Source organism: Pelophylax lessonae, assembly GCF_965119305.1.
Source record: "Pelophylax lessonae genome assembly, chromosome: 1".
NCBI classification, from domain to species: Eukaryota; Metazoa; Chordata; class Amphibia; order Anura; family Ranidae; genus Pelophylax; species Pelophylax lessonae.
In genome coordinates this window covers 714,457,556-714,476,459 of record NC_138768.1, presented here as the reverse complement: position 1 = coordinate 714,476,459, position 18,904 = coordinate 714,457,556, and the positions used below count along the sequence as shown (strand labels likewise).

The 18,904-nt window shown below is 42.2% G+C and overlaps 1 protein-coding gene across 1 annotated transcript in view; it reads right to left on the bottom strand.

The window, feature by feature from the left end:
- Window positions 1-18,904, bottom strand: part of WWC2 (WW and C2 domain containing 2) — a 354,353-nt gene that overhangs the window by 68,284 nt on the left and 267,165 nt on the right. The window contains exons 13-14 of the mRNA XM_082256568.1: window positions 17,952-18,023; window positions 16,014-16,097 (exon numbers count right to left, since the gene is read on the bottom strand). Coding sequence (XP_082112694.1) covers window positions 16,014-16,097; window positions 17,952-18,023 — 156 coding nt within the window. The remainder of the gene's footprint in view (window positions 1-16,013; window positions 16,098-17,951; window positions 18,024-18,904) is intronic.

Below are 18,904 nucleotides of genomic sequence, written 5' to 3'. Positions count from 1 at the left end.
TAGGACCGCCATCATAGCAGACAGAGTGGAGTGGGATCCCGAGGGCCCCGCTACTTCGGAGAGGAAGTCAGGTGGTGAAAAATGCTTCAGGGACTCCATGGTTAACCACTTTCAGACTGGAGGATTTGGCTGCTCAATGACCAGGCCCTATTTTGCGATTCGGCACTGCGTGAATTTAACGGACAATTGCACGGTCGTGCAATGCTGTACCCAAACGAAATTGGCGTCCTTTTTTCCCCACAAATAGAGCTTTCTGTTGGTGGTATTTGATCACCTGTGCATTTTTATTTTTTGTGTTATAAACAAAAAAAGAGCGACAATTTTGAAAAAAAAACAATATTTTTCACATTCTTCTATATGAAATTCTCAAAAAAAAAAAACGTAAAAATCCAAAATGTTTTAACATTTTAGGCCAATTTGTTTTCTCCTACATATTTTTGGTAAAGAAAAAAAAAAAATTGCAAAAAGCGTATTTTGATTGGTTTGCGCAAAATTTATTGCTTTTACTAACTACGGGAAAGATTTATGTCATTTTTATTGTTTTTTTTTTTTACTAGTAATGGCAGCAATCTGTGATTTTTAGCGGGACTGCGACATTGCAGTGGACAGATCGGATCCTTGACATTTTTGACACTTTTGGGAGTACCAGTGACATTACTACAGTAATCAGTGCTATAAATATGCACTGTTACTGTAAAAATGACACTGGCAGGGAAGGGGTTAACAGTATTGGTGATCAAGGGGTTAAATGTGACCCTAGGGGCGTGATTCTAACTGTGAGGGGGCGTGGCTTGTGAAGTCATCACAGAGACATGTGATCCTATATAGCAGGATCACATGACATCTGTGATCACTTCAGGGAGAAGCACGGATGGCTGTTTTACATCAGCCGTCCGTCCTTCCTTCTCTGTCAGCGGCGGGAGATCGCGAGTGGCCGGCGGCCATCAGAGCCACCTGTCACACGCACTAGCTTCCCTGCTGATGAGCGGCTGCGGGCACGCGGCTCCGGCGGTGTGCGATCGCCCCCTAGCTCCTCCCAGGCGAGCGCCGAACATGTATGCCACTTTGCCTGGGAGAGCCAGACTGCCGCCGTACATCTGCGGTGGCTGGGGCTAAAGTGGTTAACACTAGCAAAATAGAAAAAGCACTGCTAAACGACCCCCCAACCGTGGTACAAGTGGAACCACAAGTCCCAGCGCACCAAGTTGCTGCTATAGCAGAAAGAGGGAGAGCTGTTTGTTTCCACAGGGACTCACCACCACCGAAATCCAGGAAGTAACACTAGAGGCCCACTGCCGAATCACCGCTCCATAGGCTTCAAAAACATGGCCCCTGCTTTGTATCAATGAGATGCTACAAGAACATTGGCGCCGGACTACACAAACATGGCCACCGTCATATACAGCACCCATCCACGATAAAATGGTGGCTCCACGCGGCTCCCGGGACCTCCAGAGGACCCCCAGAAACGGATGGGCAGTAAGGAGGGGCTCTGGCAAGAGCCCCCACCAGGACCATCCCCCCGCCAAAAAAAACAAGTGTTCGGCAGCCGGCAGCGCACCCCACGTCCAGGCCCCCACCATCCGCTCAACACCCCCAAACAGACATTACACGTATGGCCACCCCTGGGGGAGGGGGGGAAGCTAGGTGTGGGTAAATGTAGGGTGGTCCCGGGGTCCCCGATAAATGAGGGGGGATGCTATGCGGGAAGGAGGGGAACCCGGGGGTTGGACTGTCCCAAGGAGGGGCCCTCGTCCACCCCAAAAGGCCACCAGGGGAAGCGGGGACAGGCAGACCACTTCACCATCGGAATGTGGGTGCTGCGGGCCAGAGGCATGCTGCGATTCGAGCCATGACCAGGTCTGTGCGTCCTCGCGAGACGTTAAACTCGCCGGCCAGCCCCCGTCCAGTGGGGCTATGTCGTGGCCGACCTAGCCACGAGCTGAGATCCAGTCACGCTCGCTGGCTGGACTGGGAGACCATAAGGATCTAGAATATCCAGTCCGACGCCCAGTCCGGCAGTTGATTGTAGTTCTCAAAATAACAGAAAATAAGATAAGGAAATAAATTCCATTTAAAAAGGAAAAAATGCAAGGACCAGAGATCCTAGGAAGGAACTAGGTACTTGCTCCTGACTAGACAGAAAAAAAACAAAGTGCCTATAGCAGGAAGAAGAAGTATATCCCCTAAGACTGCCCTATAGGCGTGGTAAAGTTTTTTCCTGCAAAGTGTCCTACTCCTGTAGGGGGCAGCATAACCCAATGGTCAAGAACATTCGGGAGCTGTGTCAAGAAACGAAAGAGAAAACAGATTTCTCCATCCAAACAAACAAGTTGGATTAAGGAATCCTCCCTGCCAAGGCATTGTATTGTAACAACCGTACCTGCCATTGTTAGGATAAACTGATCAACAGCTGCAGGCATCATTCAGATATTTTTTTTCTTCAGTCGGCGATTCCCTGCAAAGTAAAAGCAATCATAACGGCTGTTTAGCTGACTGATTGCTTTTACAGGTGGTGGGAGGGGACGGCTCGCCTGTGCGAGCGGGGAGAATGAATCGACCAGCAGTGGTGGTTTACAGTAGAGCTGGTCAAGGACCAGATGGTGCCTGGCCATCTCTATGACCCCCTCAGAGGCTGGAAGCAATGTCACTTTCTGGGCTGGCAGAAGTAAACACTGCTGTTTTTTGTGCTGGAAAGCTGGAGACCTATTTTTTTTTTCCTCTCAGGCTTTTTTAGCATAGAGGAGAGATCTGGGGGACTATAGATCCCCAGATGTCTCCATAAAGAGGGCCTGTCATGCCCTATTCCTATTACAAGGGATGTTTAGAATAAAATAAATAAAAACATTTTAAAGTGCCCTCGTGTTTGCACGCAGAAGCGAACGCATATGTAGGTCTCACCCGCATATGTAAATGGCGTTACAGACATGAGGCGACAGATATGAGGTATAACCGCAAACATTAGAGCAAGAGCAATAAATCTAGCACAAGACCTCCTCTGTAACTCTAAATTTGTAACCTGTAAAAATATTTAAAGCGTAGCATATATGGAGATTTTTAGGTACTAAAGTTTGTCGCCTTTTCACAAGTGTGCGCAATTTTAAAGCGTGACATGTTAGGGATCTATATAGTAATATCATCTTTCACCTTCTACAAAAAAATTGGGGTAAAAAATATGTTTTTTTTTTTTTAATTCATGAAAGTGTTTGAGTTTAAAAAATTGCTGAACAAATACTGTGTGACTAAAAAAACTTGCAATTTCATTCCCTAGGGTCTCTCTTAAGAAAAATATTTGGTATGGAAGTGGTTAATTTTAGGAAAAATTCAGAGCCTCAGCAATTGATTGCAACTACAAATAAGGTTGGGGAGAAAGGGCAGCCCTGCCTTGAAGAGAGAAGGACAATGACAGAAGGCTAACCAAGCGAATACAAGCCGTGAGATTACAGTTTAGTCCCCGTTCGCATCGAGAGACTTGTCATGCCACGTCAAGTCACATCCTATTGCCCGCAATTGCACAGTTCAAATCGACGGCAACTGCGACTTTGCGGTGCCGCACGGATTTGAAAAAAAAAGAGTACATGCACTACTTTTGGCGATTTCGGGTGCGACTTAAATAGACATCTGTGCATGAAGACGCACAGATGTCTTCAAAATCGCACTGAAATGCGGCTTTGAAATCGTGTCATTTCAGATGAAGTCGCACCATTTTAATGGAGCCGGTTCACACAGCTCCGGGGAGGCAGCGTTCCGCACTGGAAAAGGGTCTTGTGCGTCTTTGGTTCAGTTTCAGGTCCGAATTCAGGCAAAAATTCGGACCGGATTCACACTTGAAATGGAGATGAGGGACGCGCCAGACCCCCTGCTGCGAGCTGCGGCTCCAGCTAGTGTGAACCCAGGCCTGAGAGAATAATCTTCAATTCTAATATCAGTAGATCTACGTGGCTTAAAACCTGTTTGACCCTGATCTATCAAATAGGCGATAACCTGGCGCACTCTGGACTTAAGTATTTTAAAATCCCAATTAAGTAAGGCTATGGGCCTTTAAGAGGTAAAAAGTAGGGGGACCTTCAAGAGCTTGGGTAGAGGGATACTGTGAGCCTACTGCATGGGCGAGGGTAGGGAACCAGAATTCAGGCATGTATTATATAAGGAAGCCAATTTTGGGGCCAAGAATTCCATATGCATTTTGTAAAATTCAAAAGGGAAGGAATCAGGCCCAGTTGAGAAAACAACCTATGGCGGCCACAAACTCCTTCAGGGTGATCTTTCGAACCATAGGGATATGTCCTGAATTGGACAGCCAGCCCAAGGCCAAGGGATCCGAAAAGAGAGCCATGGATGAGGGGTGGAAGTCCCATGGGAGAGAGGAGTACAAAGCAGTAGAAAATTGAGTAAATTCATTGAGCATGGTTTCCTGTGTGGAAACTACCTTACCTGTGGACATAGGGTTCTCTGGCATAATGATAAGTGTGAGCTCATGCTGTATTAATATGGTCAGAGATCAACCATTTTTTTCCCCATGTTAAAAAAAAAACTTGCGACTACGTAGGTTCAACTGGGCAACTTCAGCTAAATGTAGATTTTAAGCCCTGCCTCACTGACATAAGATGATCAAAGTTTTTAGGAGAGGGGGACACAGGGTATTGTTGGGTACTGTCATCTACTGAAGCCTGTAAAGCAGATGTGTGAGCCGTTTGCTATGCCCTAATGGATCGTGGATGCAATCGTGGCGATATATAGAGCTCTGGCTGAAGCCTTAAAGGCATCCCAAGTTATTTCTGGTGGATCCAACATTGGTAAGCCAATAATCCTGTAAAGAGGAAGGAAGGCATTCTTGAGAGGTGGGATGATTATTTAATTGGTGGTGTAATGGCCAAAGAGCCACAGAGTGAAGTTGAGCATGCACCTTCACCAAAAGTGGGCAGTGATCTGAAAGACCAGCAGGAAGGTAACATTTCTCCTGAACATAACTCAGGAAGGAGGGATTGCCAAATGCCAAGTCTATTTGGGAGGAAGTTGTATAGGTCGTGGAGAAACAGGAGTACGCTCTGAACTGGGGATTCCTTCAACGCCAAATTTCAGTGAATAGTGTTGCTTGGGCCCAGGTAGTAGAGAGATCACTAGTAGAATTAGAGGAGGGGGTGGGTCTGTACGTCAGGTGAGTACCATTACTGTCACCCATAAACAAGAATTTGGCTGGGCAATGGGTCAGCTTCGACAACAAATCCAGTAGATCTAACCTAAAGGGTGGCGGCAAACACACTTTTACAATAATATATTTTTGGTTACATAGAGTATTACTAGGATATATTTACCCTGGGGATCAGTGATAATATCTTCCACCACATGAGCAAGAGATCTACTAATTAAAATAGAAACTCCACTGGAGAAGGTAGAGAATGTGGCATGAAACACCTTTTGGATCCAGGGTCATTTTAAAGCAAGTATTTTGCTGTCCATCAGATGCGTTTCTTGTAACATGACAATTTGGGGGTTATGAAGTTTAGGATATTGAAACATTACAGCAGGTTTATATTTGGAATTGAGGCCACGCACATTCCAGAAGAGGACTGAAAGGTGTTTCACAGGTTTAGAAGGCATAGTGAAATAACCAACATGACCAATTCAGGATAGTGAGAGAGGAGACATGGAAGTCTCTAAAGGGCAGCAAAATGTACACAAGCCAATGCACCATTAAAAAATACTTAACTCCCTGCAGAAGCACTGCACAAAAAAACGTCCTGCAAAGTGCAAGGCTTTAAACCCAAACAGCGTAACATAAAAAATAACTCCAATCAAAACCGTTATGGAGAACTCCTGAAACAGGCAGAGAGGTGCCTGTCAGGCACATGTGGACACAAAAAAAAAAAAAAAAAAGGTAAAATGCATAAAAGAAAAAGAAAAATCACAAAAAGTCTCTAGTGTCTCAGACAGAGCTAGCTACTCCCATGAGAGGCAGATGTAGTTGTGGTGTGGAGAAACAACATTGCTGGGAATGTGACGTTCCCTGCCAAGAATTGGACATGGAGCAGCAGGAAAAAGTCAGTGTTAAACAGGCCAGAGAGTTCAAAGCTGGCAAGGAAAAGTAAAGCCAACGTGCTGTATGGTATAGGAAGGGTAAAAGACTTACAGATGCATAGTAAAGCAGGGTGGAAAGTCACTGGTTCTCCAGCCAGCTCCCCACTGCAGCCGGCGTGTCGAAGAATTGGGTCATACCATCCTCCAGAAGCAGAAGCCGGCTAGGATAACGCAAACTGTACTTGAGGCCAGGATCTCAAAGACGTTGGATGTAAATAAAGGAACCCCTGCGTTGTTCCACTCCAGGTGAGTAATCAGGGAAAATAAAGATCCTGGTGTTTTTGTGACCACCTCTTGCTTGTTCCTCACATCCGCCAGGAGCATGTCGTGGTCCCGGTAGTTGAGCAGCTTGATAAGGAAGGGCCTTGCTGAAGCATCAGGAAATAAATCTGGGGGTCCTCTCAACTACAAAATTAGGAGGTAGATCACGTAGGCCGAGTAGATTGTTTAGAAATTACTCGAACCTGCGAATTCAGCAGGTTTAGAGCCTTCTGCCCATTCAGGGATCCCCCACTCATAGGTTATTGTGGCAGAGCTGGTTTTCCATATCCTCAGGCATCTCCTAGAGAGCTTTTACACGACATTGCAGTGCACGGAGCTCCCTGGAGTCTGCCTTAACCATGTCCTCCATGGTTGATATGCGAAACTTAGCCTCTGAGAGCTGCCCTCGGTACTTCTCCATATCTTGATGGATGAGGCTGATATATGTGGAAAGCATATCAATTTGTGGAGGTGAGGGCTTCAATGCTGGAGATGACAGCAAGGAGAAGGTCTACAGTGGTTGGTCTGGCCCCCTTTCCATGTATCCTAGAGTTGTCTGTGTGCCTGCTGAGACTGCACTATGAGAAGACCTCATGTCCAAGATGGCCAACGGCAGTGGGGTCCGGGAAGGACTTACCAAAGGTTTAATCAGCTTAGGCTTGCCTGGGAACATAGGGAGACACTGCCACACGTTCACAGGAGAAGGGCAAGGAGAACAAGTGCATGGTGAGTCAATTGAGTAGAACCACACCACGAAGGATATGATCAGGATCAGGTAGGAGCGGAGCTCAGCCTGCACATGTCCTGCTCGGCTCACAACCCAGCCATGCCCCCATGTATGGCCAGCTTTAGTCAGAAACAGACCAGATTTTAGTTAGTGGCTCGAAAAAGCATATGTTTTGTTTGTTCTATTCTTGACTTGCCTTACTGAAAAAAGGCCTCATGCATATGGGTGTTTATGGGCATACAACACAATCTGCAAAAAGCTGAAAGCAATTAAAAAAAAACCAAAAAGTTATCAGGTTGATATTGGGGTCCAACAATCATTTTACATGTTCATATTATTAAATAAGCTAATGCACCTGGGAAACACATTATCCAAAGTGATCAGAAAGTGTGAGCATATTGCCAAACTGGCAAGATCTGGGCAATCTGTGCCCAAAACAGCTGCTGAATTCACAGAGAGATGGGGGATTGTATGGGTAGGTATTCCCCCAGGCTTATTCCAGTAGATGTTTTCTACTGTATTAAGGTGGGTAGATTAGATGTAAAATGGCCTACTTTGTGGTGATAAGCAGCCTAGGTTGTTTAGGGGGAACAAATCTATCCAAAATAACAAACACAACCAGACGTTAATGACTTGCTGACACTGACACAGAGAGACACTGACACTCACTGATAACATTACTTGTTCGGTTCTGACAACGCCTGTTCATCCGCTTGAAGAGGCCAGCAGAAAGCAAATCAATTAATACAGTGTCACTTCACCGTTACTTCTGATTTATTGAATAGAAGTGTTTGTTGTGCTCATTCATTTTTGATTTTGCATTTGAATGTTTGAAAGGCCAATGTGTTGATGGGAGAATCCAGGTTTAAATAACTGCTGATATGTCTCGTGAGGCATGATGCCAAACAAATGGAAAAATTGGCTTTGGGTTTTTGTACACTTTACCAAAAAATTCTCACCAGTTGGGATTTGTGTCCTATGTCCCCAGATACTGCAGTACTGAATCAGGCCATTTACTGACTGTGGTATCAGTTTCTACAGCATGTCAACAGAAATTGCTTTTTTTTTGCCATTTCTTTTAAGCAGCCCACTAATTATGTGCATGCCAGATTCCTGTATAAGCAGATGATGCATGTCAATGTAATTTGTGCCGAAGCAAATTTTCACAAGATTTGGGAGAAGCTTTCAAGGTCTCTCTCCAACATCTAGTGATATTGCCTTCTCAGGAGATTGCAGAAGGCAGGGCACACTTTACCACTGACTGCCTAGACAGGGCAGAGATTCCAAAAATGGTTCTTTATATTAAAAAAAAAAAAATGTATTTATTATTTAGTGGCAATCTAGGCAGCACTTTGCATTGACGATAGGGATGGTATAGATAGAGTAACAGGTAATTCTGTGCTGCAAGGTCTGTTTCAAATAAGTTTACAGATTGCATGCTATTGGATACTGCCCTATGCACACTACTCATTGGTTTATAAAAGGAAACCTAGCAGGACAGAAATATGGCAGTGGCCATTCCCGCTTTGTTTTTACAGCGCTCAGTGATGTCATACTTATCCTTGCTTCACTACATATTAAGTGAATAAATGTAATATAGTATTGCGCTGCTAGTAAAACCTCAGTGGACAGATAGTGTGATAAATTATGATATCACCCCTAGCACCTGTCCAGGTGGTGGGGAAAAAAGCTAATGGTTGACTAAATGTTAAGAACATAATAAATATCATACAAAGACATGTGTATAGTATAAACAAAATACAAATAAATTAATACGTGGTAAGTTTTAAAAAAGTGCATTGATGAACAAGCAGTGATTAGGAATATTCATGTAAAGTGCATCAGTAAACAATAATGCAAGTGCCCATATGAAGTGCATCAAAAATAGTGCAAAGTTTAGTGCAAATAATATCCTTATACAGTGCAATCAACGGTAAATAAAGTGCAATTAGCATCCATATAAGGTGCATATAAAGAAGTTGCTGGTTTATAAAGTCTCTTCAAGGTGCTATAGTGGACTGATCTTTATCCGTCTTTCAGTCAATATGAAGTGCTATTGAGAACAATGGTGGTGATACCCTCCTTGCTCGTGGGATATGAACGAAATGCACACTCACCAGAAGCTGTTGACCCCCACTACCATACGGCAAGGAGGTCAAAAATAGCTTAGGACAATGGTCCAGGTCTTTACAATATCCGTCCGTGCCCGGGTGGTCCTAAGGATAGGTGTGTGGGAATACAAAATGCGGACTCCTCATAGTGTACTAAGTTAAAAATCGCCAAAGTTTATTAAAATACTTGCATAATATAAAGCGTTGGTGGTACAGTGGAAAAACGCAAGGAAAACACAAGTAAAAAAACACCGCCAGGGAATAGTGAGAAGCCGGCTATGACAAAAAAAAAAAAAAGATGAATAGTGTTACCGGGCTCACACATAAATGTGATTCCCAATAAATTATGAATGTGTCAGGGACATTTATGACACAGCAAATAGGCGAGGTCATCAGATGGTAGTGAATTGTGAATATGCAAATACACACTGTGTATATATTTGCACACAAATAGATACTAATGACCGGGACTTATATAGCAAGAACATGTATATGCGGTGAGCTAAAAAAAAAAAAAAGCATATAAATTATGTGTTGTGATTCATTTATTTGTAACTTGTTTATACTATACACATGTCTTTGTATGGTATTACATTCTTAACATTTAGTCAACCATTCGCTTTTTGCCCCACCACCTGGAGGTGCTAGGGGTGATATCATCATTTATCACACTATCTGTCCACTGAGGTATTGCGCTGCTAGTAATACTATATTACATTTATTCACTATACACCATTGTGGGTTGTAGCATGAGCACTTTTTATCTTTTATTTATTTATTTGTTTATTGATATTTTATTAATCCAAAACTTTTGGCGCAAGCGTTTATTCCACATCTTTACTACATATTAAGTCACTGATCAAAGAGATATGACTATTGTGAATTCCAACTTATTATTTTTACAATTATTAACTCAATAGGCCAGCCTTTTTAACACTGAGGAACCCTTAAAATAACATTCTGGTCTCAAAGAACCCTTGATACTTAAAGCGGAGTTCCACCCTAGGAATACATTTTTTAATAAAAATACCCCCGGGACAGTCAGGGCTAGTACATTCCACAATGGCTAGCCTCTGATCTGTCCCGGGTTGCACTTACCTTTTAGGAGAAATACTTACCTTGAAAAAGTATTGTCCAGCGCTGCCATCTCAGGTGTGGGCATCTTGAAGCCAGCGCAATCCTCTTCTGCGTCCTCTTCCGTCTTCTTCGGTCCCACGATGCACTGCACCGGCCCCACCGTCACTTCCGGTGCGCGCGCGTCATCCCTCCACAGCTTCTCGGCATGCCGCAAGGAAATGACGCACGCGCACCGGAAGTGACGGCGGGGCCGGTGCAGGCGCATTGATTCCTGGGAGCGATGACGTTCAGCTCCCAGGAATCATTGCAAACCCAGGAAGTGACGAATCGCCGTGGCCGCCGAGGGGAGGAAGAAGGAAGTAAGGTAAGTATATTTTCTTCTATACGAGGTAAGTAAAAAAAAAATTGCGATTATCCATTTGTTTTTCAGGTGACCCGGAGCGAGAAGATGGAGGTAAGTATAAATTTAGGGTGGAACTCCACTTTAATTACTTACTATATCTACAGATCAAATTACATTAGCATGATGATCTGATGATCAAGAAGAATGCTTCTTACATTTGTGGTCAATGGGAAGAATACTCCTCTCACAGAGAGCTAAAAAGAAGATTGGTGTCAGTGGTTACTTACACCAATCAAAGAACCCCTAGCAACCTCTGGAGGTACCTAAGGATTCCACAAAATCCTAGTTGAGAAAGGCTGCATTAGGCAGTTAAGCAAGGATGAAGACAGCAGTTCTAGATACTGCACCTTGAAAACCAATTCACTAGGGACCGTTCCATTCTAACCCACATAGCTCCCTTAAAAGAAGTCCATATAAGCAGATAGACCAAAGGAGAACAAAGAGCAATATGTCGCAGGTTCAAATACATCCAAGTATTCTGGACCTATTTCTTTAGCCAAAATGCAAAGACATGGTTAAAAAATATACTTGCCATTTTCTGTTATGGTTAGTTTTATATGGTTGAAAGTGGTTGCAAGACTTTTAATCCCCAAAGAAAAAAAAAAGGAAAAATGCCTGTGTAGTTGCAATCAGAAAAGGCAATAGCTAGATGAAAGAGATAAATCAGACATCAACCAAAACAGCAGTCTCCATTGTATATGCTTTCTACCTTTTGAACTTGTATATCCAGTGCATCACAAAGCACTTAGTACTTGAGAGGAATTTTTTCCTTCAACTTTGCTCATGAAGGGACTATTTCTGAAGGTTGCTGAGACAGACAAAGGGAACTTACACTAAATCTAATACATTAAAATTATATCTTCTGCACTTAACAAAAAAACACCACAGAAACCACAACCCAGCTATAGCTGCTACATGCATACATTTAAGCATACACTTGACAAACACAATTATATATAAAACATCATACATCTTTTAGACTGATCTCTAAAAATATATTCATTAAATATATAAATACAAATATGACTTGTACAATATCTCACAAAAGTGAGTACAACCCCCACATTTTTGTAAATATTTTATTATATTTTTTCATGTGACAACACCAAAGAAATGATAATTTGCTACAATGTAAAGTAGTGAGTATACAGCTTGTATAACAGTGTAAATTTGCTGTCCCTCCCCCAAAATAAATCAACACACAGCCATTAATGTCTAAACTGCTGGCAACAAAAGCGAGTACACTCCTAAGTGAAAATTGTCAAACTGGGCCCAATTAGCCATTTCCCCCCCTCTGTGTCATGTGACTCGTTAGTATTACAAGGTCTCAGGTATGAAATCTCAGTCAAGCATGGTGGTGAGAGTGTCATGGTCTGGGGCTGCATGAGTACTGCACTGGGGAGCTACAGTTCTTTAAGGGAACCATAAATGCCAACATGTACTGTGACATACTGAAGCAGAGCATGATCTCCCTCCCTTTGGAGAGTGGGCCACAGGGCAGTATTCCCACATGATAACGACCCCAAACACACCTCCAAGACGACCACTACCTTGCTAAAGAAGCTGCGGGTAAAGGTGATGGACTGGCCAAGAATGTATCCAGATGTAAAACCTATTGAGCATCTGTGGAGCATCCTCAAATGGAAGGTGGAGGAGCACAAGGTCTCTAACATCCACCCGTGATGTAGTCATGGAGGTGTGGAAGAGGACTCCGATGGCAACCTGTGAGCTTTGGTGAACTCCATACCCAAGAGGGTTAAGGCAGTGCTGGAAAATAATGGTGGCCACACAAAATATTGACACTTTGGGCCAAGCTTGGACATTTTCATTCAAGGGGTGTACTCACTTTTGTTGCCGGCGGTTTAGACATTAATGGTTGTGTGTTGAGTTATTTTCAGGGGACAGCAAATTTACACTGTTATACAAGCTGTACACTCACTACTTTACATTGTAGCAAAGTGTCATTTCTTCAGTGTCGTCACATGAAAAAAAAAATAATAAAATATTCACAAAAATGTGAGGGATGTACTCCCCTTTGTGAGATACTGTACATATCCATTATAGAACCACAAATCGATAAAACAGATTGAGCTGAAGATTTATAATTTCTGACACAAAGTCCTATTATTACAAAACGTCCTGGACATTTATTTGTCAACTGTATATCTTTAAATCTTCACGTGTAAATTTAAACCGTCCACCTAAAATTGGAAAATTTTGTTTACCTTTCAATCTTGGAAAAGCAAACACAGCTTAGGTATATTCCTGTGGCAATAACTCCCCATTCAAATACACTTCTTAGTGTTAATAGACTCCCTCTGTTTATACACCGAGTAAGATCAAAGCAGAAAAAGCACTAATCCTGTAAAATCCTTTAGTTAAAGATGAAAACAAATCATACAGAAAACTCACATTGAAAAAGTGCATGCAAGCACGATCTTAAATGCCTTAGGAAATGATCGCATAGGGACTCCAGCAGCCCTGTCTACTCCTGCACACCAACCAGTCAGCAGTTCCCTGGTTACATGGCTTGGTTCCACCCCAAGTCAACTATGACTTTTGCAAAGGTACGCTACTAATTAAAAGATCCGGTTGCAATAATATTTGATGTTTTGGGTTTGTGAAACTAACTGAAGGCTGCCATTTAAATTCATTTTTAAGGAGTAAAAGGAGAATGTATGCATATTTACTTTTGCATCTGCTTCTCTTCAGGGCCAGTTTTAGACAAAATAGGGGCCACTGACAGTAAATGAAATGGACCACGTACACGAAAAGTCTGTATGATGTGATGGGGTGTTTCAACTGAAAGAGGGGCCAACAGCAAAAAAAAGAGCATGCAGAAGAGGTATAATCATGGATGTTTTTTATGGGTTGCACTTAAAGCAGAACTAAACCCTCCTATCGAGTTCAGCCAAGGTACAGTAGCTTAGACTCTGTTTGATCTTCAACTGCCATGATGCTGCATATGTGGTCAGTTATGACAGCAGCCATTTGATGGTTTGACAGTCTGGCGGAAAGCACAAGCAAATGGGACAGTTACATTCCTGGCAAGTGCCGGCAGGTAACTGTTTTTTGAAACGGTTAAATCTGGGAGTTTAGTTCCGCTTTAACATCCTTTAGGCTCCACTCACACTTGTGTAACTAAAAAATCAGTGCAATTTCCTCTGCGACTTTACTATGCACCTTGACGGGAATTTGATGTGATTTTATTGTGACTTTGGATAAGTGCGACAGAAATGAAAAATGTCTTCGGTTTCTTCATTTTGTAAAGAATTCCAAATTTTCGGAATGATCAGAATTCCAATCGGTCTAAAAACGATTGACCGATTCAAATTCTGTGTGAAGAATAGCTGGTTGTTAAGAAGCGAGCTAGGAAGCCAGCTGCTGAGTCCTTAAAGCGGAGTTCCAGCCATTCACTCACCTGTCCAACGGTCCAGCGATGCGGCCGCCCGAAGCCTCAATCCTCTCCCTCGGCGCCGGCATCACTGCTGTGGGCACCCGGCTGTTACAGTTTGCGGCTTCACAGCCGGGTACCCACTGCGCATGCGCGAGTCGCGCTGCGCGCCGTGATTGGCCGGCAATCTTCTGGGACCTCTGACGTGTCCCAGAAGATTGCAAGGAGGGAGGGGGAGAGGAGTACTTCCGTTCAGGGCGCCGCGGCGCTCCGAGCGGAAGTGGGAGCGGGTACCTGTCAAAACTAGGTACCCGCCCCCCCCCCAAAAAAAATGACATGCCAAATGTGGCATGTCAGGGGGTCAGGACTCCCTAAAGCGGAAGTTCCACTTTTGGGTGGAACTCCGCTTTAATAACTGATAACTCAAAACAAGAAAAACCGTGTGGGGGTTCCCCTGAAATCCATACCAGACCCTTTCCTGAGCATGCAGTCTGGGGCAGGTCAGGAAAGGGGAAGGGATGAGCGAGCTGCCCCCCCCCCCCTGAAAAATTCCAGGCCACATGCTCTCAACATAGGGGATGCTTTGGGGTGGGGGCTCTGCAGAGTACAGTGCAGTAATTTACTCGCATGTTTATGCGTTTAATGTTTACGTGAGCAAAAGTGAGTATATTGCACCTGAGAATGAGACACAATTTGTTAATTGGATCAAAAACAAGCAGTTAAGACAAAAAATGGAGGGAAGATAAGAACGTATCATGAGCTTAAAACCAAAATGGAAAATATATACCTGAATGAATGGAGATATTTTCAGGTAAAGCATTTTGTGGGATCCTTACCACAACCAATTAGATCCAAGAAGGATCTGAACTTAGTGTAAAAACAATTTAACCCACAAACAAAAGTAAAACATAGTATATCTCAAATATACAAAATGCTTATGAAAATGGCTGGCCTGAGGATGCCTCCATTCATAGAGATGTGGAAAAAGGAGTTAGGAAAACGATTAAAGGAACAAGAAGTAAATGTATTGCTGAAGGCTGCCCATAATTATGGGGTCGACGTAAATACCATTGAACTGAACTACAAATGTTTATCGAGATGGTATAGAACACTGGGAAGAGCACAAAAAAACAGAGATGTCCCCATTATGCTGGAGGGGTTGTGATATGCTGGGCATGATGGCTCACGTATGGTGGGACTGTTCTAAGATCCATGATTATTGGCAGAAGGTGCAGGAATATATTGACGAAATTACAGTAGATATTACTGACGATCCTTGGGTATGTTTATTTCATAAAACCAGTAAATAAAAATAAAAAAAAACGATAAAAGTACGATTGTTCCAAGATTATTAAACACCGCAAAATGGGCAATCCCAAAAAATGGTTAGATCCGGAAAGCCCCACAATTAGACATTGGTGTAAAAGAGTAGAACATATATATAATATGGAGTATCTGGGTAGCAGAGCGGAAGATCATACGGAGAGTTTCTCAACTGGGCAGATTTCAAGAAGACCAGGAAATACACAGACATTTGGGTGAATTAGAATACAAGAGGGAAGGGAGCAGACTGAGAGGAAGGGGAGGAGGGACAATGAAGAGATGGATGAGTAAAGTGAAATGGAAGGGGGAGAGGGAGGGATCTTGGGAGGGGGGTGATTTTTGGTAACTGTTTCAACAGAATGGTGGAAGGTATGTTTGTAAATTTTGAAACTCAATAAAATTCTAAATTTTTGATAAAAAAAAAATATATCTATATATTGCAATACTGGCAATGAAGAATTTTACTCGTCTATACGCTTGCACTCCTTTACTCACCTATACTCAACATTACTCAGGTTTTTGGCCCCTTGCACATGGGCGTCACAAGTTCCTGGGTAAACATCTGTAGAATATGACACCCGTGTGCATGGGGCCTTAATTATGTGTGCAGTGACTGCCAACACTATGTATTTCACTTACACTCTGGAATCATATTGGACCCGGGAGGGATGGTATCTTGCCTCGCCAATGATTATCACGAAGCTGGCATTTACTGAATCATATCTAGGGTTACAAAAAAAGAAAAGTCATTGAGTTAGAACAACGTTTTGAGACTTTTTTTTAGGAATTCTTGTAATAACAGTCAAAGACTGGACAAAGGGGTAAAATGTGGTTAAAGAATAAAGTATACATTAAAGACAACCTGTTGAGAAGGAAATGTTTTGGCTGCCACCACTGAATATTTTTGGAAATTGCTAGTTGCTTGACAGTCTCTGGCTTGATTACTGAGTAATTGACCCAGAACAGGTATACAGCAAGTAGAGTCAGGAATTCTAATCTGCGTACTTCCAGCTCCGTGATTCAAAACAATGTAAATGAATTACCATGAAAGCCCAGCATGTGGCATTTTCAGAAGGAGATCAGCAGTGGTACGCTATCTCAGAACAGGTTTTCACTAAGAATGTAAAGTGGGACCACTTTTTCTTTTTTAACACAGTCGGGAGTGATTAGATCCTGTCAGTTTTCTATTCTTATTGTACTCTTTAAATCTTTTTATAGTGAGGACATCTTCCTCACTTTCTGTACCAGTGACACCACTATGGTTAGTGAAACTTTCTGTTTTTTTTTTTTTTTTAATGTATATATATATATATATATATATATATATATATACATATACAAAACCTCTGGGGTGATATCAACACTATTACAAACCCCCAGAGGTATCTATAAAGAACTATGTGAGGCATGCACTTCACAGTTTGCTGCTATGCCCCTCTTTAAGAAAGGAAGTGAAGGGAAATCTCCCAAATCAGGACACAAATGTATATAGAAACAGACGGAGGATCTAACCTTTCTCCATGCTATCCAGAAAATAAAAAATATGTATATAAATGTGACGCTATTCCAAAAAACTGTTTGCACAGAAAGTTCAAATATGTTATGGAGAGAAAACCCAACAGTCCCAAGATGACCGATATAGGTGAAGATCCCTGTACAGGTATGAATGAAGATCCTTCATTCATACCTGTACAGGGATCTTCACCTATATCGGTCATCTTGGGACTGTTGTTTTCTCTCCATAACATATTTGAACTTTCTGTGCAAACAGTTTTTTGGAATAGCGCCACATTTATATACATATTGCTTTTGATCCGTCATTTCAGGATTTGTGTTGGCTGCTTTTCGCCCTTTTTGAAATGTTATCTTCATAAATTTAAGTTCTAGCGCAGCAATATTACGATACAGAAATTAAAAAAGCCTACTTGTAGTTCCAGTTTTTTTTTTTAAATTGTTAATTCTGCATTCCACTAGAGGGCAGCAGAATACATTGCTATCCACTTATCAGCAATTACAAATAAATGTAGGTTTTTGGTGTTGAGGCTGACACCATCTCAAAGTAAAGCTGTAATAAAAGAATACATTAATTTACTACATTCAAATGTTCTATTCATTTCAGTAAAAAGTAAATTAGACCAAACATATTTAGCATATTCAGCAAAGAAGGAACTGTGAGTCTTGTATTTGAATGGTTTCAATAGATATTGCCCAAAGCAACCCTTTTGATTCTTCTTTTGCTGTTATAAGGAGTAAAAGGAACAATCTGATTGCTGTGGGGCTGTTTGTGGCAAGTCTTCCTTCAGACTCTACCCAAAATGAGACATTAGATTGTAAATTTCTTCGTGAGACAGGTAATTATATTAGTGATTCAAAGTTCTCTGTAAAGTGTTAAATCAAAAGTGTCAGTGCCATAGAACAGTGTAAAATAAACTCATGAATCTATGATTATGAGCTGTTAGCATCCTTGCAATTTATGACAGCCCCGTTGTTGCACATTTGTGCTTCAATAAACACTGCAGGTAGCATTACCGTAGTGGCAAGTTTCTTCTTGTTGAGATATAAAGCTGTGGTTCTCACCTCAGAATTAACTGAACTTGAGCTGCCCCAAGCATTGGATATTCTTCACTAAATGCCACATCTTCACAAGGCCTGGGAGGGCAAAAGACAACATTAGGACATGGAAGAAAAAGATAGTTTGTTGACATAACCTATGCCTTACTAAATACCCTTTTGTGCTTAAAGAAAGTTTGACATGTTGGATATGTTTTTATGAGCAGATTAAGTTAATTTTAGTCCTGCATTTTAGGTCATTACAAGTAGTATTCAGAAAGAATAGCAAAACACATATTTAGCTAAAGTATAAGACCCCATTCACACTAGCGCGACTTGTCAGGCGACTTAGTCGCCTGACAAGTCACGGTGGGTCGCTCGCCATTGATTAGCACAGGACCCGTTCTAATAGGAGCGACACAAGTCGCTCCGACTTAGAACAAGGGTCCTGTACTACTTTGGGGCGACCTGGAGGCGACTTGCATTGACTTCAATGATATGAAGTCCGTGCAAGTCGCGCCGAGGTCGTGGTGCACTGTGCACCGCGACTTCACAGGTCGCCCCATCAAGTCGTGTCGCCCCTGTCTGAACGGGGTCTTAATATACTATCACTAAAAACATGCATTTATACTTCTTCCCACAGCCTGTGAAAAACTTCCAATACAATGTGTTACCTTGATGGTAAATAAATCTTGTTTCTAACAGAATAGCCTTTGATGTACACCAGCTGTCCCTGGCCACCACTAGAGAGCCAAAATAAAGCAGGTGCTGTACTGCTCATTAAATAATGATATAAAAAATGTACAAAATGAATATACATAAAGTGCCTCTATCTTACATAATCTATTAATCACATATCAAACATCAAATCAACGTGAAAAAATTACCATCAGTACCATGAGCTGCTGTGAATATGTTAACCAAATACATAAATAATAAAAATACACATAGAATTAAATTGATGTGTGCAAAGTCTATTT